This window comes from Cherax quadricarinatus, chromosome 28 (genome assembly GCF_038502225.1).
Source record: "Cherax quadricarinatus isolate ZL_2023a chromosome 28, ASM3850222v1, whole genome shotgun sequence".
NCBI lineage: Eukaryota > Metazoa > Arthropoda > Malacostraca > Decapoda > Parastacidae > Cherax > Cherax quadricarinatus.
Window position 1 is genome coordinate 22,439,398 of NC_091319.1, and position 20,867 is coordinate 22,460,264.

The window sequence follows — 20,867 nt, forward strand, 5'->3', positions numbered from 1 at the left end:
GCCATATCCCACCGAGGTGGGGTGGCCCAAAAGAAAAACGCAAGTATGAGAAACATTTAAGATATTTAAAAAACAATTATTGGTAAATTGAATGTGTGCTATTATACATAGACTATTTAGGGAATGCTATATAATTGTGTTACATTTATCTATACAGGAGGGACTTAATGTGTTGCTAGATCCACTTGTCAACACAAATGATATCACTTCTTGGCAACACCGGCGCATTATGAAGGCTTTTCTTTATCAGGTCAGTTTTACAAAAATGTTATCCTTACTTAATGACATAATCTTCTAAAAAATTATTTAAAGGCAACTGATACATTATAGAACATGCACAACAATTTTTCTCTCCTTAAGCTGGTGGGTTCATGCAATTTTGGTATAAACAAATGTGTTGGAGTTAAATTTTGCCAAGGCTAACATCATTTCCAAGAGGGCATAAAGTTAAAAGTAATCCAGTGTGAATGCTAAGAGGAGCAGCATTCTTTAGACACCTAAATAGTCAATTTACAATATAATATTTTTACAGTTTATTGAATCAATGCTTAGCTTGCAAATCTTGCATGCTAAGCACTATATCACTATCAAATTCCATTACATTAGCTCTGTGAGACTGTTTATGATCATTGAGAATGATTGGTAAAAATTTTACAACTAATTTGCAAAATGTAAAGTAGGAAAATAGGGATATAGATACACATGCTATTTTCAGTGAATATCTACATATTAAACTGTGTATGAGAAATATCAGAAATAAGCACATTTCTTGTCATGCAATAAGATCACAGTAAACAGGTGATTTCGGAATATGCAAAACAACCACTGTGAAAGAATAGTGAAATTCCAAGCGCTTTTGTGACTTCCCACATGATAATGTGAGAAGTCACGAAAGCGCTTGGAATTTCACTGTTCTTTCACAGTGGTTGTTCTCCACGTCTGTTGTCATGTCCATGGGTTCTGGTACATTATCATGGTGTCCAAAATAATGTTCGAGTTAGTATTGTAGCTAAGGATCCTTTTCATTTTTTCATGATTTCCATGAAATTATTGTGAAATTTACTGTGTTAAGAGATTGGTTATGTCTTAATAGTATAATGTGAATCTAGTTTTTTATTATTGTTGCATTTCTTAAGTTTCATTGAGTAACTTGTACCACTTTTTCTTTCAAAAAGGGTGAGCACAACAGAGCTCTTACATATGCTCAGATTCGTCAGCCTCCCAAAGTAGACCTGGATGATATAAGATTACATTTGACCCTCCTGCTGGCAAATGGACTTATTAGGGAGGCCTTCCACTATCAACGCTCTCATCGCATCAGGGATAATACTGAGGATCTTCTTAATCACCTATTTACTGGTAATGTTACCTTCTTTGTTGAGATTTTCATATTTTGCACTGAAATTTGACATTTATTAACATTTTGATCTTTGGATTATTTAATAGTACTCAGAAAAAAACAGATAATTTTGACCGATTCCAGTTGTTTCTGCTGCACTGTACCTGTATAAGGTTATTCCTTGAGCTTCCTGACATTCTAAACAGTGTTGCTCTAAGACATGCATTGTAATAACTTTGAAATATTGACCTAAAAGCTTCTGTTGTAGATGTTTACATATAAAAAGATGCAGTAGTAGTGTTTTGAGCATGGAGTATGGACAACAGCTGTTCTTTATATGAAGCAAATATTGTATCTGAAAGGTTTCAAAAAAACTGGCTAGCCAGGTTTGAGTTTTAGAGGTTGGAAATGTAATACACTTAAAAAGTTGTGTAGTAATATTACAGTTTGATGAATGAGTTTTTGGTTGTGATGTGTTTTTGAAAGGCAGCTAGGGAGCTGCTTTCTGTGAAAAGCCTTGTTTTACTATTATTTTTGTCTATGTAGTCATTGCTAATGATTAACTGAAATAGTGATATTCGTCAGTTTTCTTCAGATCAGTAAGTTTTCATAGTAAGAAAAATAATTTTGGAGATGTACGTAACTCATTGAGGCAAGGTTGTAGGGAAGGTGTCAGTTTCAGCAACAGTATTAAGTATCAAACACTTAGTGTTTGAAATGCTTACCTATTATAATTATCTAAAATAATTTTGAAAATCTTCTTTCAACAAACCAGCTGTATCCCACCAAGGCAGGGTGGCTCAAAAAAAGAAAAAAAAAAGTTTCTCTTTTTAACATTAGTAATGTATACAGGAGAAAGGGTTACTAGCCTCTTGCTCTCGACATTTTAGTCGCCTTTTATGATATGCATGGCTTACAGAGGAAGAATTATGTTCCACTTGCCCATAAAGATAAGAGGAAATAAGAACAAGAACTAGAAGTAGGTTGGTAGACAGGAACTGCCCAGGGAGGTACTACTATCCTGCCAAGTGAATGTAAAATGAAAGCCTGTACTTGTTTTACATGATCGTAGGATTGCTGGTGTCTTTTCCGTCTCATAACATGGAAGATTTCAGGTACATCTTGTTACTTCTGCTTACACTTTGGTCACACTACACATACATGGTTCCCCCCCCCCCCCCCCAACAAGTCGGCTGTCTCCCACCGAGGCAGGGTGACCCAAAAAGAAAATACTTTCATCATTCAACACTCATATATAATCACTGTTTTTGCAGAGATGCCCAGATACAACAGTTTAGAGGCATATATAAAGATATATAACATATCCTGCCAATATCCCAAAACCCTCCTTTAAAGTGCAAGCATTGTACTTCCCATCTCCAGTAATCAAGTCCGGCTATATAAAAGTAACCGGTTTCCCTGAATCCCTCCACTAAATATTACCCTGCTCACACTCCAACAGCTCGTCAGGTCCCAAAAACCATTCGTCTCCATTCACTCCTATCTAACCTACCCACTCTTAAACCTCATTGCTCATCCGCAATTCTACATTTTGTCTTACCTCTAATTCTTTCAGTAATAACCCTACCGTACACTTTTCCTGGTATACTCAGTAAACTTATTCCTCATTAATTTTTACAATCTATATTGTCCCCCTTCCCTTTATATAAAGGGACTATACACACACTCTGCCAATCCCTAGGTACCTTCTCCTATTTCATACATTTATTAAACAAAAATACCAAACACTCCAACACTATGTCGCCCCCTTCTTTTAACATTTCTGTCATGATCCTGTCAGTTACCCCCTTTCATTCTACATAATGCCTCATGCACCTTCCCCACAGTCTCATCCTGTTCTTCTTCACTCCTAAAAGATGGTATACTTCCCTGGCCAGTGCATGAAATTACCACCTCCCTTTCTTTGTCGACATTTAAAAGTTCCTCAAAATATTCTCGCCATCTACCCAATACCTCCATCTCTCCATCTACTAACTCCCCTACTCTGTTTTTAACTGACAAATCCATTTGTTCCCTAGGCTTTCTTATCTTGTTTAACTCACTCCAAAATTTTTTCTTATTTTCATTAAAATTTCTTGACAGTGCCTCTCCCACTCTATCATCCGCTCTCGTTTTGCACTCTCTCACCACTCTCTTCACCTTTCTTTTACCCTCCATATACTCTGCTGTTCTTATAACACTTCTGCTTTGTAAATACCTCTCATAAGCTAACTTTTTCTCTTTTATCACACCCTTTACTTCATCATTCCACCAACCACTCCTCATTCCTCCTGCACACACCCTCCTATAACCACAAACTTCTGCCCCACATTCTAATACAGTGGACCCTCGACCAACGATTGCATCGTCTAACGTTAAATCCGACTAGTGATACATTTTAACGCAAAAATTTTGCCTCGACTATCACTAAAAAACTCGACTAACACAAATTGTTCCATCTGAGACGCGTCCACTTGTGGCCAGTGTTTACAAGCCAGCCAGCCACCGCAGTCCCATCCAGACATACAATTGGAACATTTCATATTATCACAGCGTTTTTAGTGATTGCACCTGTAAAATAAGTCACCATGGGCCCCAAGAAAGCTTCTAGTGCCAACCCTACAGCAAAAAGGGTGAGAATTACTATGAATATGAAGAAAGAGATCATTGCTAAGTATGAAAGTGGAGTGCGTGTCTCCGAGCTGGCCAGGTTGTACACAAAACCCCAATCAACCATCGCTACTATTGTGGCCAAGAAAACGGCAATCAAGGAAGCTGTTCTTGCCAAAGGGGCAACTATGTTTTCGAAACGGAGATTGCAAGTGATAGAGGATGTTGAGAGACTGTTATTGTTGTGGATAAACGAAAAACAGATAGGAGATAGAATCTCTCAAGCGATCATATGTGAAAAGGCTAGGAAGTTGCATGAGGATTTAATTAGACAAATGCATGCAACTAGTGGTGATGTGAGTGAATTTAAGGCCAGCAAAGGTTGGTTTGAGAGAGTTAAGAATCGTAGTGGCATACATAGTGTGATAAGGCATGGTGAGGCTGCCAGTTTGGACCAAAAAGCAGCTGAAAAATATGTGCAGGAATTCAAGGAGTACATAGACAGTGAAGAATTGAAACCTGAACAAGTGTTTAATTGTGACACTGACAATGTTGTGAAACACTTTAGGAATGTCATAAAGGAACGGGAGGTACAGGCCTCTATGGACAGATATGTTGTGTGCCAGAGGTCCAGTGACTCTCAAGCTGGTCCTAGTGGCATTAAAAGAAGAAGGGAAGTAACCCCGGAAAAGGACTTGACACCTCAAGTTCTAATGGAAGGGGATTCCCCTTCTAAACACTAACACCATCCACAGTCTCCCCTCCTCCCATCCCATCAGTCATCAATAGATCTTCAATAAAGGTAAGTGTCATGTAATTGTACATGTCTTCTTCAGTTTGTGTGTATTAAAATTAATATTTCATGTGGTAAAAAAAAAATTTTTCAATTCTTTTGGGTGTCTTGCACGGATTAATTTGATTTCCATTATTTCTTATGGGGAAAATTAACTCGACTAACGATAATTTCAATTAACGATGAGCTCTCAGGAACGGATTAATATCGTTGGTCGAGGGTCCACTGTACTGCATTTTTAAAACTATTCGAACCCTCTTCAACCCCCCCCCCTCCCCCCCCTCCCCCCCCCCCCACTACTCATACCTGCACCAGCCCACCTTTCTGCCAATAGTTGGTTATATTTCACCCGAACTTCCTACTCCCTTAGTTATACACTTTCACCTCCCTCTTGCTTGTTGCCATTTTCCTCTTTTCCCATCTTCCTCTTACTCTAACTGTAGCTACAACTAAATAATGATCCGATATATCAGTTGCCCCTTTATAAACGTGTACATCCTGGAGCCTACCCATCAACCTTTTATCCACCAATACATAATCTAACAAACTACTTTCATTATGTGCTGTATCATGCCTTGTATATTTATTTATCCTCTTTTTCATAAAATATGTATTACTTATTACCAAACCTCTTTCTACACATAGCTCAATTAAAGGCTCTCCATTTTCATTTACCCCTGGCACCCCAAATTTACCTACTACTCCCTCCACAACATTTTTACCCACTTTGGCATTAAAATCTCCAACCACAAATACTCTCACACTTGGTTCAAAACTCCCCACACATTCACTCAACATTTCCCAAAATTTCTCTCTCTCCTCTATACTTCTCTCTTCCCCAGGTGCATGTACGCTTACTATAACCCTCTTCTCACATCTAACCTTTATTTTTCTCCACATAATCCTTGAATTAATACATTTATAATTCCTCTTTTCCTGCCATAGCTTATCCTTCAACATTATTGCTACTCCTTCTTTAGCTCTAACTCTATTAGAAACCCCTGACCTAATCCCATTTATTCCTCTCTACTGAAACTCACCCACCCTCTTCATTTTACCCCTCGCACCCCAAATTTACCTACTACTCCCTCCACAACATTTTTACCCACTTTAACACTGAAATCCCGAATCACAAGTACTCTCACACTTTGTTCAAAACTCTCCATGCATTCGCTCCACATTTCCCAAAATTCTCTCTCTCTCTCTCTCTCTCTCTCTCTCTCTCTCTCTCTCTCTCTCTCTCTCTCTCTCTCTCTCTCTATCTCTCTCTCTCTCTCTCTATCTCTCTCTATCTCTCTCTCTATCTCTCTCTCTATCTCTCTATCTCTCTCTCTCTATCTCTCTCTCTCTCTCTCTCTCTCTCTCTCTCTCTCTCTCTCCTCCTATCACTCTCTCTCTCTCTCTCTCTCTATCTCTCTATCTCTCTCTCTATCTCTCTCTATCTCTCTCTCTCTCTATCTCTCTCTACACAGGGTTTGACAAGGTTAAGGATCCCTAGCTTATTGACAAGCTATTTACAGGTTAAGGATTCCTAACTTTATTGACAAGCTAAGAGCTGTTACCTACATCAGCTCATTTGAAAGCATTTTTATTGTTATGAGACATACCAGTAAGAAACAGGATGAAATTGGAGCCATCTGTGGGCCAGCATTTTCATTTGATCAACTGACTTTATCTCGTTGACATCATTATGCTGAATCGAATGTGTTCCATACTCGAGTCATCCTGGGTATGTATGATCTCAGATGGAGTGATGTTCTGGAGAAGGGTACAGCCAGAGTGAAGTTGCTGCTTTCTGCCCGTCCTTGTGGCATAAAAGCTTGTTTCGCTGTCCTCAAGTGGATCCAAGTGTGGTATTTTGACAATATTGGCCTTGTACATAACAGTAAGGCCACCCACATCCCTCCTATGTTGAAGGCTCTGCTGAAATGACAGATCCATCCAGGATGGGTCCAGGCGAGAGATGAGACGCCTTGCTCTGTTCTCACTCTGTCAAGCATCGCAGATGAGAGGGGACAGGCAAACCAAGAAAGTGGAGCATACTGGAAGGTGAGCGCATTTGTGTGCTCGACAGTATCTTGCAACCCCTACTGTCAAGCAGATGCGAGATACGGCGAAGTGCTGTAAGCTTCCTGGCTGCCTTGTTTGCAAGATTTACAACATGGTTCTTCATGGTTAGTTTGGAGTCAAATTTCACCCCAAGGATATCAACTTCTTCTCCAGGTGCCAACATCCTCCCATTCATCCTTACTACTGCACCAGCATTACCATCATGGTGCCTAGAGACGATCATCATTTGCGTTTTCTACAGGTGCAAATGTTACTTGCCATCTATTTCCCTAAGCTGATATAGCTCTCAGCTGGTGATTGATGTAGCTTAGAGCAGCTGGCATTTCTTCTCTTGGATAAGTGAATGTCAGTGTACAGTCGTCTGCATATGCATGTGATTCTGGGATGAGATGAAGAAGGTCGTTGAAGTAGACATTCCATAACAGTGGACCCAGCACACTTCCTTGTGGGAACGCTTGCCCCAATAGGATGTCTTGCTGATTCCGTTCCATTGAGGACTACACAGAGATCTACCATGAAGGTAATCACTGAGGAGACATAGCGTAGAGCCTGCAATTCCCAGTGCTTGAAGTTTTGCTAAGAGGCCCTGGTGCCACACCCGGTCGAAACGCCAGCAATGTCCAGTGCTACCACACAGCTGACTTTGGATTCATCCAGTGACTGGTGCCACTTAGTGGAGAGGTTTAACAACAGATCAGCAGCAGAGTAACCTTTCCTGAAGCCATATTGACGATCACAAAGTAGTGAGTGGTAGTCAAAAAAATCTGTCATTTGTCTTGAGATTATTGTCTCAAGGATCTTACCAGTGATTGACAGGAGTGACACTGGTCTGTAGTTGCTGATTTCTGCTCTGCTCTTCTTTTTGTGAACAGGGACTACATTTGCCTCTTTCCATGGAGAGGGCCATTTGCACTGTACTAGGCAGTGCTGAAAGATGCGAGTTAGAGGTGCTGCTAGCTGGTCTGCACATCTTCTCAACAATCTTGGGCTCAACTTGTCTGGGCCCTACAGCCTTTTCTTGGTCAAGTGATTTAAGAAGGAAATGCACCTCCTCCTGCCTTATTGTCACCCCCTGACAGTTTTGATACAGTTCTTGCAGCTAGCCAAGGAGGGTCCTTGCTGGATCAGGAACTTGCATTTTGGCAGCAAAGTGTTCAGCAAAGAGGTCCGCTTTCTCTTGACTACTAGTAGAGGTGGTCCCATCCTGTCGATTTAGAGGTGGAATAAGTTCATCAGGCAGATAACCTTGTCTGTCCTTGACCAGGGACCACCAGGTTTTGGAGCCCACCCTCCACCTGATGCTAACTTTCTTTAGTGTCCAACCCCTCCCTTTAGCAATGGCCCACTTTTGAACATCACCCATATGCCTACAGGCTTGCATGTGCAAGTTCCTGTTATAGGTGGTAGGATGTCTCTTATACCTTCTCGCCATGCTTTGTACTTAGCAGTAGCAGCCTCTCTACAAGAAAGCCAAACCAAGGCTGATCTGTAGGCTTTGTCACATATTGCCGGTGAGGAATGTGTTCTTGTTGCAGATTAAGGATGTGTCCAGTGAAGGCTTTCACTTGGTTGTCAACATCCCCTGGAGAAGAGCATTCCAGTCGGTGGTGGCGAGCTCAGAGCAAAGGGCTGGCCAATTACCTCTTTCCCATAGCCAGGTTGTGCGTGAGGACTCCTCACCTCGCTTCTGTTGGGATCTTAAGTGTGGTAAAAACAGCCTTGTGGTCAGACGATCCAACGTACCGAGGGGTTGACAAGTGACTATGCCTTCTGCCAGATCACTCACTACTGGGTCAAGGGAGGAGCCAGAGATATGAGTAGGGAAATCAACAAAGTTTCTCATGTCAAACACTGCAAGAAGGTCATCAAAGTCCCTCTGTATAAGGTGCTGGTTGAGGTCACCAACAATTATAATATGTTGACAGTTGTGTTGTAGCAGAAGGGAGTCAATATTTTCCATTAGGAAGTTGATAGGGTCTGCATGTTGCCACTGAGGTCTGTACATTGCACATGCTAGTACAGAGGTACTAGTGTTTATACAGAGCTTGAAGAACATCATTTCAAGATGTGTAGGGGTGGCAACATCTATGTGCTGGGCATGAACACTTTTAGAGAAGCACACAGCAACACCAACCTCCTTGCCCTTGCCTGTCTCTTCTCATCCATGAGGTGTAGCCAGCAATTCTTGCAAAATTTTCTGGAGTCCTGTCATCCAAAAATGTTTAACAACAGCTATCATGTCGGACGTCCGAGTGTTCACAAAGCTATGTGTGAGCTTCCAACATTAGTAATGAAACCTCTAATGTTGGCCGACAGGATGCTGATAGACTGGCTCCTCATGATGAAGTGGTCAGCTTGAGGTGGTGGGTGTGTAGGGAATGTAAGGTGCCTGCCCTTGAGAGAGGTAGGGTACTGAGGCAGCTGCAGGGATGTAGGTCTGTGGTCTTGATAAGGCCCAATCCCCACCTGCTGGGCTGGGATGGAGTAGCTGAGTGAGTGGCGATGAGAGTGTTTACCAATTCAGAGATCCTGCTGGTTTGTTCTGAGAACAGGTCTCTAAACAGGTGGCCCTGTCTGTCAAGTTCCTTTTTCTTCCGACACTGGTCCTCCTTATGTCCTTTCTTGTAGCAGTAGTTACACCTGGTATCTCGCAGGCAGTTGTTGGCAGAGTGCCCCTTCCGGTGACAGCGAGACACAGCCTAGGTGCCTGGGAGGGTGGACTAGGATTTGTTGTACCCCTGTGTTTCGCAGATTTGTCCTCGGATTCTGCCGCTGGAACTGTGTTAGTGGAGGGTGAGGCGGCTGTAGATGTCTTCCTCCACCACGTCCTCCTCCACGTCCTCTACCCCGCCCTCTACCAGTTCTGACAGATGTGTCCCTGCTGTTCGTACCTTTCGCGCAGCAGGTGATCAGGTGCAGTGATAGTTCCCTGATCACTAACTGCACCGCTTCTCTGGTGGAGAAACTCCTGGCTCAGAGCTTGCTTGTCGAAGCACTACTACCAGATTCTAGAATAGTATCGGCAGGTGTGCTGACAGGTGTAGGATCAGAGATGGTATGTGCACTGTCAAGTAGACTGGCAGTGGCTGAAGCAGAGATGTCAGGTGTAGGAGAATTAACAGATCCAAGGCTTCCACGCTTGCTGGGAAGAGGATTTGTTCCTCTGTGGTGGTCAGAGGAATTGTGTTAGAATTCCCAAAGGTAGTGTTTTGAACTCTGTCAGTCTGTGGGACCTTAGCGATGACAGAATTCCACCAGATGTTTACCCCTGAGTTAAGCTCAGTGTGGGACTTCCAGTCTTTGTCAATAGTGTCGCCATCAGCTGAGCAGCTTACGTCACTTAATGTAGGCTTGCACTGACCTTCTACAATAGCTTGTAGGTTATCTAATGATTTGAGGAGCCTCATGAAGTGCTTCCCTGTGATGGATTATCTTAGCTGCAACTTTACAACACAGCCCAAGAGGGCAGTCTTGATCTTTGGACAGGAGTCCCTGAGGTAGGACTTCTGAACCCTCCTCCTGTAGCTCCAGGCTTGTATCCACATATACCACAGGATTATGGATATCCTTAAATTTTCTGAAATTTTCAACCTGGCTGCAACAAAATTCTTCTTCTGGAGTGCAATCTGTGTGGCAGTAGTTGGAACAAGTAGGCTCCTTACATCCAAGAAGATCCTTGTCCCTTGTGGTATATCCACAAACACTGCAGTATCTACTGGGACAATAGCCAGATAGCGTAGATAATCTTGCTATTTTGCGGTGTGAAGTCATCCCAGAGGAGGCTTAGGTTTGAAGTTCACAGGAGAGAGAGAGGGTGGGTGGTGATGTCGTGGGTGGGGTGGAGGGTGGGTGGGTGGGGGTGTTTATAGCCGGTGGGTAGTGAGGGCGGGCGGCAGTGGGCCACTAGCTGGAAGTGTTGCCTTCTCACTATCACTTAATAAACACTGTTTATGCTATCCACTTTTCCACTAAAGGAAGATGTTACACAAATCACTGTGTTGCATTGTACCAGCCACGTTGTTATAAAGCACCAGATGCTAGTACATAGCACAAAACACATATAACATTAGACGCTCACTCTGAAGGCAATAGTGAAGACACTCCTAAGGCCTGCCGCTTCCCCTCACACCATGTCTTCACCATACCACACTTAATATCACTGATATTGCTTATATTCACTTCAGTGGAGGAGTTGGCTTACTTGTACTAATGTGTTGTAAGTAGTACTTCGACACTGAACAGTTTTTATCCTCACCAGCCCTCTTATTTAAGTAATATTAAGAAAGTTTGTGGAGCACACTGTGACACTATCTCTCTATCTCTCTCTCTCTCTCTATCTCTCTCTCTCTCTATCTCTATCTCTCTATCTCTATCTCTCTCTCTCTATCTCTCTCTCTCTATCTCTCTCTCTCTCTATCTCTCTCTCTCTCTATCTCTCTCTCTTTCACTCTCTCTCTATCTATCTCTCTCTATCTATCTCTCTCTCTATCTCTCTCTATCTATCTCTCTCTATCTATCTCTCTCTCTATCTCTCTCTCTCTCTCTCTCTCTCTCTCTCTCTCTCTCTCTCTCTCTCTCTCTCTCTCTCTATCTCTCTATCTCTCTATCTCTCTCTCTCTCTATCTCTCTCTCTCTCTATCTCTCTATCTCTCTATCTCTCTCTCTCTCTATCTCTCTATCTCTATCTCTCTCTCTATCTCTCTCTCTCTCTCTCCCCCCCCTCCCCCTCCCCCCTCTACACTTCTCTCTTCTCCAGGTGCATAAATGCTTACTATAACCCAACCTTTCTTTTACTCCACATAATCCTTGAATTAATACATTTATATTCCCTCTTTTCCTACCATAACTTAAAGAGAGTAGCAAGGGAGAAAAGGTTAGCATATGAGAAGTTTTTACAAAGTAGAAGTGATGCAAGGAGGGAAGAGTATATGGAGAAAAAGAGAGAGGTTAAGAGAGTGGTGAAGCAAATGTAAAAAGAGAGCAAATGAGAGAGTGGGTGAGATGTTATCAACAAATTTTGTTGAAAATAAGAAAAAGTTTTGGAGTGAGATTAACAAGTTAAGAAAGCCTAGAGAACAAATGGATTTGTCAGTTAAAAATAGGAGAGGAGAGTTATTAAATGGAGAGTTAGAGGTATTGGGAAGATGGAGGGAATATTTTGAGGAATTGTTAAATGTTGATGAAGATAGGGAAGCTGTGATTTCGTGTATAGGGCAAGGAGGAATAACATCTTGTAGGAGTGAGGAAGAGCCAGTTGTGAGTGTGGGGGAAGTTCGTGAGGCAGTAGGTAAAATGAAAGGGGGTAAGGCAGGTAAGGCAGCCGGGATTGATGAGATAAAGATAAAAATGTTAAAAGCAGGTGGGGATATAGTTTTGGAGTGGTTGGTGCAATTATTTAATAAATGTATGGAAGAGGGTAAGGTACCTAGGGATTGGCAGAGAGCATGCATAGTTCCTTTGTATAAAGGCAAAGGGGATAAAAGAGAGTGCAAAAATTATAGGGGATAAGTCTGCTGAGTATACCTGGTAAAGTGTATGGTAGAGTTATTATTGAAAGAATTAAGAGTAAGACGGAGAATAGGATAGCAGATGAACAAGGAGGCTTTAGGAAAGGTAGGGGGTGTGTGGACCAGGTGTTTACAGTGAAACATATAAGTGAACAGTATTTAGATAAGGTTAAAGAGGTCTTTGTGGCATTTATGGATTTGGAAAAGGCGTATGACAGGGTGGATAGGGGGGCAATGTGGCAGATGTTGCAAGTGTATGGTGTAGGAGGTAGGTTACTGAAAGCAGTGAAGAGTTTTTACGAGGATAGTGAGGCTCAAGTTAGAGTATGTAGGAAAGAGGGAAATTATTTCCCAGTAAAAGTAGGCCTTAGACAAGGATGTGTGATTTCACCGTGGTTGTTTAATATATTTATAGATGGGGTTGTAAGAGAAGTAAATGCGAGGGTCTTGACAAGAGGCGTGGAGTTAAAAGATAAAGAATCACACACAAAGTGGGAGTTGTCACAGCTGCTCTTTGCTGATGACACTGTGCTCTTGGGAGATTCTGAAGAGAAGTTGCAGAGATTGGTGGATGAATTTGGTAGGGTGTGCAAAAGAAGAAAATTAAAGGTGAATACAGGAAAGAGTAAGGTTATGAGGGTAACAAAAAGATTAGGTGATGAAAGATTGAATATCAGATTGGAGGGAGAGAATATGTAGGAGGTGAATGTATTCAGATATTTGGGAGTGGACGTGTCAGCGGATGGGTCTATGAAAGATGAGGTGAATCATAGAATTGATGAGGGAAAAAGAGTGAGTGGTGCACTTAGGAGTCTGTGGAGACAAAGAACTTTGTCCTTGGAGGCAAAGAGGGGAATGTATGAGAGTATAGTTTTACCAACGCTCTTATATGGGTGTGAAGCATGGGTGATGAATGTTGCAGCGAGGAGAAGGCTGGAGGCAGTGGAGATGTCATGTCTGAGGGCAATGTGTGGTGTGAATATAATGCAGAGAATTCGTAGTTTGGAAGTTAGGAGGAGGTGCGGGATTACCAAAACTGTTGTCCAGTGGGCTGAGGAAGGGTTGTTGAGGTGGTTCGGACATGTAGAGAGAATGGAGCGAAACAGAATGACTTCAAGAGTGTATCAGTCTGTAGTGGAAGGAAGGCGGGGTAGGGGTCGGCCTAGGACAGGTTGGAGAGAGGGGGTAAAGGAGGTTTTGTGTGCAAGGGGCTTGGACTTCCAGCAGGTATGCGTGAGCGTGTTTGATAGGAGTGAATGGAGACAAATGGTTTTTAATACTTGACGTGCTGTTGGAGTGTGAGCAAAGTAACATTTATGAAGGGGTTCAGGGAAACCGGCAGGCCGGACTTGAGTCCTGGAGATGGGAAGTACAGTGCCTGCACTCTGAAGGAGGGGTGTTAATGTTGCAGTTTAAAAACTGTAGTGTAAAGCACCCTTCTGGCAAGACAGTGATGGAGTGAATGATGGTGAAAGTTTTTCTTTTTCGGGCCACCCTGCCTTGGTGGGAATCGGCCAGTGTGATAATAAAAAAAAAATAAAAAAAACGTATCCTTCAACATTATTGCTACTCCTTCTTTGGCTCTAACTCTATTTGAAATCCCTGACCTAATCCCATTTATTTCTCCCCACTGAAACTCTCCCACCCTCTTCAGCTTTGTTTCACTTAAAGCCAAGACATCCAGCTTCTTCTCATTCATAACCTCCACAATCATCTCTTTCTTACCATTTGCACAACATCCACGCATATTCAAACATCCCACTTTGACAGTTGTCGTCGTTTTCTTTTTAGTAGGCTATATGGGAAAAGGGGTTACTAGCCCATTGTTCCTGGCATTTTAGTTGACTTTTACAACATGCATGGCTTATGGAGGAAAGATTATTCCACTTCCCTATGGATATGAATGTAAAAGCAATAAGAACAGGAACTGTTAAGATAAATTCAAAGAAAGCTCAGATGAGTGTGTATACAAAAACGTGTACATGTATGTGTTGTGTGACCTAAGTGTAAGTAGAAGTAGCAAGATGTACCTGAAATCTTGCATGTTTGAGACAGAAAAAAGACACCAGCAATCCTCCCATCATGTAAAACAATTACAGGCTGTTATTTTACACTCACTTAGCTGGAGGGTAGTACCTCCCTGGGTGGTTGCTGTCTACCAACCTACTACTACTACTACTGTTACTACATACATGTACAAGCATATATATACACACTCCTCTGGGTTTTCTTCTATTTTCTTACTAGTTCTTGTTCTTATTTCCTCTTATCTCCACGGGGAAGGGGAACAGTTCTTCCTCCATGAGCCATGTGTGTTGTAAGAGGCGACTAAAATGCCAAGAGCATGGGGCTAGTAACCCCTTCTGTATAAATTACTAAATTTAAAAAGAAAACTTTTGCTTTTTTCTTTTTGGGCCCCCCCTGCCTCTGTGGGATATGGCCAGTTTGTTAAAGAAAGAAAGAGAAGAACTAGTAAGAAAACCCAGAGGGGTGTGTGTGTGTATATATATGCTTGTACATGCATGTGTAGTGTGTGATCTAAGCGTAAGTAGAAGTAGCAAGATGTACCTGAAGTTTTGCATGTACGTATATGAGACAGAAAAAAGACACCAGCAAACCTACCGTTGTGTACAACAATTACAGGCTTTCGTTTTACACTCACTTGGCAGGATGGTAGTACCTCCCTAGGCGATTGCTGTCTACCAACCTACTACCTAGGAATTTTGATATTTTTTTTTTCTAACTGGTCTGCCATCTCCCACCGAGGCAGGATGGAAATACAGAAAGTTATTTTGCTTTAGGAAACTAGCCTTATTAAAATGCACACATAAATTCTATTTGTGATAGGCAATTTTTTTTTTTTTTCAGTACTCATGGTCAGTACATCATTGAACTGTTCATTGAAGTAGTAAGTAACATAACTAATAATTACACACACACAAATAGACATGTGATCAACTGGGAAAACAACATATTTTAGCATGGATGAAATCATGCAAGAGGAAGATAATTGGTCCTGTATCTGATATCTTGCTATGTTTGTAAGCAGTTTATACTGTATGTGCAGCAACAAAAATACAGTGGACCCCCAGTTAATGATATTTTTTCACTCCAGAAGTATGTTCAGGTGCCAGTACTGACCGAATTTGTTTCCATAAGGAATATTGTGAAGTAGATTAGTCCATTTCAGACCCCCAAACATACACGTACAAACGCACTTACATAAATACACTTACATAATTGGTCGCATTCGGAGGTGATCGTTATGCGGGGGTCCACTGTACTTAACATTTCAGTGAAACTTTATTTTATACCTCTGTGGAAACAACATTATCCATGGAGGCAAAAAGAGGAATGTATGAAAGTATAGTGGTACCAACACTCTTATATGGGTGTGAAGCATGGGATGTTTGCAGCTTGGAGGGACGTCTGCACTGTAGTATAAGCACACTTCTGGCGAGAGTGATGGAGTGAGTGACAGTGACAGTGTTTTTCCTTTTACGCCCCACCCTACCTCGGTAAGAGATGGCCGGTGTGTTTAAAAGAAAAAATTATAAGTCTTATAGGTAATCACCACCTTTGCATATGAGTATGTGTGCTGAAATTGAAGGTAATACAGTAGATAACCCAAAAATATTTTAGTATGTTGAGAGGTCTGATAATACAGGAACTTAGATTTTTCCATATTGTCCATTCCCACCGTGGTTGGTTGACCCAGCAGAAACAAGATGTTTTTATTATATCTAGGGTGTTTGAAAGACCTTGGAGCAAATTTGGTGGTCTTTTACATAAGAACATAAGAAAGAAGGAACACTGCAACAGGCCTACTGACCCATGTGGAGCAGGTCAAACCCCCCCCCCCCCCCCCCCCCCAGATTAGCCCAATGACCCATCCAGTCTGATCATCTCCACTCAAGGATGGAGCACTGCACCAGACCCAGCAGCACAAGCTAGTCAGGTCCAACTCACACCCACTCATGTATTTATCTAACCTATTTTTAAAACTACACAATGTTTTAGCCTGAATAACTGTACTCGGGAGTTTGTTCCACTTATCCACAACTCTATTACCAAACCAGTGCTTTCCTATATCCTTTCTGAATCTGAATTTTTCCAACTTGAAACCATTGGTGCGAATCCTGTCTTGGCTGGAAATTTTCAGCACGCTATTTATATCCCCCCTAATTCTACGCCTTTTGAGAGAGTGCAGATTCAGGGCCCTCAGTCTATCCTCATAGGGAAGATTTCTGATACATGGGATCATCTCTGTCATCCTCCTTTGTACGTTTTCCAGAGCATTTATATCCATTCTGTAATACGGTGTCCAGAACTGAGCAGCATAGTCTAAATGAGGCCTAACCAAGGATATATAGAGTTGAAGAACAACCTGAGGACTTCTATTATTTATACTTCTAGATATGAAGCCAAGAATTCTGTTAGCTTTATTGCGAACACTAATGCACTGTTGTCTTGGTTTTAAATTACTGCTAACCAGAACTCCTAAATCCTTTTCACAATCAGTAGTATTAAGATCTACATTATTTAGTTTATATGTGGCATGGTTATTTGCCTGTCCAACATTTAGAACTTTGCATTTGTCAATATTAAACTGCATCTGCCACTTCTCCGACCATTGCATCAGTCTATTCAAATCATCCTGGAGTGCTCTAGTGTCCTTATTAGAATGAATTGGACGGCCTATTTTGGTGTCATCAGCAAATTTGCTTATGTCACTATTTATTTCCTCATCTATGTCGTTTATGTAAATTGTGAACAACAACTGACCCCTGAGGAACACCTCTTGTGACGTGCCCCCATTCTGATTTCTCCCCATTTATGCAAACTCTCTGCTGTCTATTTGTCAGCCATGCCTCTACCCAGGAAAACATTTCTCCTCCTGTTCCGTGTGCCTTAAGTTTCCTCAATAGCCTCTGGTGTGGAACTCTATCGAAAGCCTTACTGAAGTCCATATACACAATATCATATTCATTACCATGATCTACCTCCTCAAACACCTTAGTGAAAAAAGTTAGTAAATTCGTAAGACAGGAACGCCCCTTTGTAAAACCGTGTTGAGATTCATTAATCAATCTGTGCCTGATATATACAGTTCAGTTGAATTCAAAATACCCTTTGGACCACAACATCCCACCCCTCCTTCAGAGTGTAGACACTGTACTTCTCAACTCCAGAACTCTTAAGGCTGGCTAACTGGTGTTCCCTGAATCTCTTCACAAAATGTTACCTTGCTCACGCTATAAGAGGTTGTCGGGTCCCAAAAACCATGTACCTCCACTCCTGTCTTAACACACTTACACAAGCCCTTCTACCACAAAACCACCTTTACCCATTCCATCATTTCCTTGGGCCACCCCTACCCTGCTCTCCCTCCACTACAAATTTATACACTTACAACCCAGGTACTCAATGGCCTCTTATCCTGGGTGTAAAGGGAGCAAAATAAACACAGCAGAAAAACTTTGAATTATATTATCCTACACCAAGTGTGTGAGCGTGTTCGATAGGAGTGAATGGAGACGAATGGTATTTGGGACCTGACAATCTATTGGAGTGTGAGCAGGGTAATATTTAGTGAAGGGATTCAGGGAAACCAGTTGTTTTTATATAGCCAGACTTGAGTCCTGGAAATGGTAAGTACAATGCCTGCACTCTAAAGAAGGGGTTTGGGATATTGGCAGTTTGGAGGGATATGTTGTGTATCTTTATATGTATATGCTTCTAAACTGTTGTGTTGTGAGCACCTCTGCAAAAACAGTGATTATGTGTGAGTGAGGTGAAGGTGTTGAATGATGAAAGTATTTTCTTTTTGGGGATTTTCTTTCTTTTTGGGTCACCCTGCCTCGGTGGGAGATGGCCGACTTCTTAAAAAAAAAAAAATGAACACTATGTACAGCAATAGGTATTAGTGCACGCCACAGTAATCAAGGCAAAACAGCAGCCAAGAGAGAGCAGACCACCATGGTTCAACCAGTGGTAGAATGAAAATGACAAGGGTGAAAAGGTTAGTGGTAGCCACGTCACCTTCACAATTGCCAGAACCACATTATGATTGGCTTAACCTAGATACTGATCTGACAATGGGACCCCAATCGTCAGACCCTTAGCATCTGGTTCACTGGTTGGTGAGGCAGCCTATGTGAGTGTGTTAACATGCTCCAAATAAAGATTACATATTCTTTGGATGCAGCATACACCCTCCGAGTCATCTTATTTTCCTCTAGCCTCTCTAAATGTCCAAACCACCTCAACACTTCTTTTTTTTTTTTTTTTTCAAGATATTCATATGTTTGTATTAGAATTTGTATATTAAATTATTTTTTACAGGGTGTGAACAACTTGGTAAGTTGGAGTGTGTCATTCACCTACCGCTCTCTTCTTTAGAAGAAGAAGCACTTGTTTCATACCTACAGACCTCATCCAGCACATCTGCTCAAGACTATCTTCTTGTTTATTACCTCCAAAGAGCCAGGTTAGTATATTCATATTGAAATTTTATTCATCCTTCTTTTTATAAGGATATTACTTGCCATAAGCCTTAACATGAGGGGGTGTGGTCACACTAAAAACAAATGCATAGCCCCTGCTCTTAGTCGAGGGGTATACCTTCACTCCTTAACCCTTTCAGGGTCCAAGGCCAAAATCTGAAGTCACGCACCAGTGTCCAAGAAATTTTGAAAAAAAAAAAATGATTTTTTCTTACAGAATTAAAGAGCATATTTTTGTGAAGGTAATAAAACAAAAAAAATTAGAATCTGATCAGTACTTACCGAGATACAGTGCCAAGAAGTTTGTAGAAAATGATGTGGTGGCGGCAACATCGACGAATTCCACATACGCGTATTATATTATTTTGTTGTTTTAGTTGTTTTTTCTTTTCTTTTCCAATTTTTTTCTATTCCTACTAACATTTGGGGCCTGAGAGACCAATACTGTATATAATTTATATATATAAACTGCTGATGTTATGAATGGGGCCTGAGAGACCAATACTGTATATAATTTATATATATAAACTGCTGATGTTATGAATGAAAAGAAGTTGGATGTCCTGGCCCTAAGCGAAACAAAGCTGAAGGGGGTAGGAGAGTTTCAGTGGGGGGAAATAAATGGGATTAAATCTGGAGTATCTGAGAGAGTTAGAGCAAAGGAAGGGGTAGCAGTAATGTTAAATGATCAGTTATGGAAGGAGAAAAGAGAATATGAATGTGTAAATTCAAGAATTATGTGGATTAAAGTAAAGGTTGGATGCGAGAAGTGGGTCATAATAAGCGTGTATGCACCTGGAGAAGAGAGGAATGCAGAGGAGAGAGAGAGATTTTGGGAGATGTTAAGTGAATGTATAGGAGCCTTTGAACCAAGTGAGAGAGTAATTGTGGTAGGGGACTTGAATGCTAAAGTAGGAGAAACTTTTAGAGAGGGTGTGGTAGGTAAGTTTGGGGTGCCAGGTGTAAATGATAATGGGAGCCCTTTGATTGAACTTTGTATAGAAAGGGGTTTAGTTATAGGTAATACATATTTTAAGAAAAAGAGGATAAATAAGTATACACGATATGATGTAGGGCGAAATGACAGTAGTTTGTTGGATTATGTATTGGTAGATAAAAGACTGTTGAGTAGACTTCAGGATGTACATGTTTATAGAGGGGCCACAGATATATCAGATCACTTTCTAGTTGTAGCTACACTGAGAGTAAAAGGTAGATGGGATACAAGGAGAATAGAAGCATCAGGGAAGAGAGAGGTGAAGGTTTATAAACTAAAAGAGGAGGCAGTTAGGGTAAGATATAAACAGCTATTGGAGGATAGATGGGCTAATGAGAGCATAGGCAATGGGGTCGAAGAGGTATGGGGTAGGTTTAAAAATGTAGTGTTAGAGTGTTCAGCAGAAGTTTGTGGTTACAGGAAAGTGGGTGCAGGAGGGAAGAGGAGCGATTGGTGGAATGATGATGTAAAGAGAGTAGTAAGGGAGAAAAAGTTAGCATATGAGAAGTTTTTACAAAGTAGAAGTGATGCAAGGAGGGAAGAGTATATGGAGAAAAAGAGAGAAGTTAAGAGAGTGGTGAAGCAATGTAAAAAGAGAGCAAATGAGAGAGTGGGTGAGATGTTATCAACAAATTTTGTTGAAAATAAGAAAAAGTTTTGGAGTGAGATTAACAAGTTAAGAAAGCCTAGAGAACAAATGGATTTGTCAGTTAAAAATAGGAGAGGAGAGTTATTAAATGGAGAGGTAGAGGTATTGGGAAGATGGAAGGAATATTTTGAGGAATTGTTAAATGTTGATGAAGATAGGGAAGCTGTGATTTCGTGTATAGGGCAAGGAGGAATAACATCTTGTAGGAGTGAGGAAGAGCCAGTTGTGAGTGTGGGGGAAGTTCGTGAGGCAGTAGGTAAAATGAAAGGGGGTAAGGCAGCCGGGATTGATGGGATAAAGATAGAAATGTTAAAAGCAGGTGGGGATATAGTTTTGGAGTGGTTGGTGCAATTATTTAATAAATGTATGGAAGAGGGTAAGGTACCTAGGGATTGG

At 41.4% G+C, this 20,867-nt stretch overlaps 1 protein-coding gene across 6 annotated transcripts in view; it reads left to right on the forward strand.

The window, feature by feature from the left end:
- Elys (AT hook containing transcription factor 1 homolog) overlaps positions 1-20,867 on the forward strand; it is a 269,815-nt gene that overhangs the window by 124,021 nt on the left and 124,927 nt on the right. For all 6 annotated transcript variants that reach the window (XM_070089464.1, XM_070089469.1, XM_070089468.1 and 3 more), the window contains exons 17-19: positions 158-250; positions 1,176-1,359; positions 18,665-18,809. In XM_070089464.1, the coding sequence (XP_069945565.1) occupies positions 158-250; positions 1,176-1,359; positions 18,665-18,809 (422 nt within the window). The remainder of the gene's footprint in view (positions 1-157; positions 251-1,175; positions 1,360-18,664; positions 18,810-20,867) is intronic.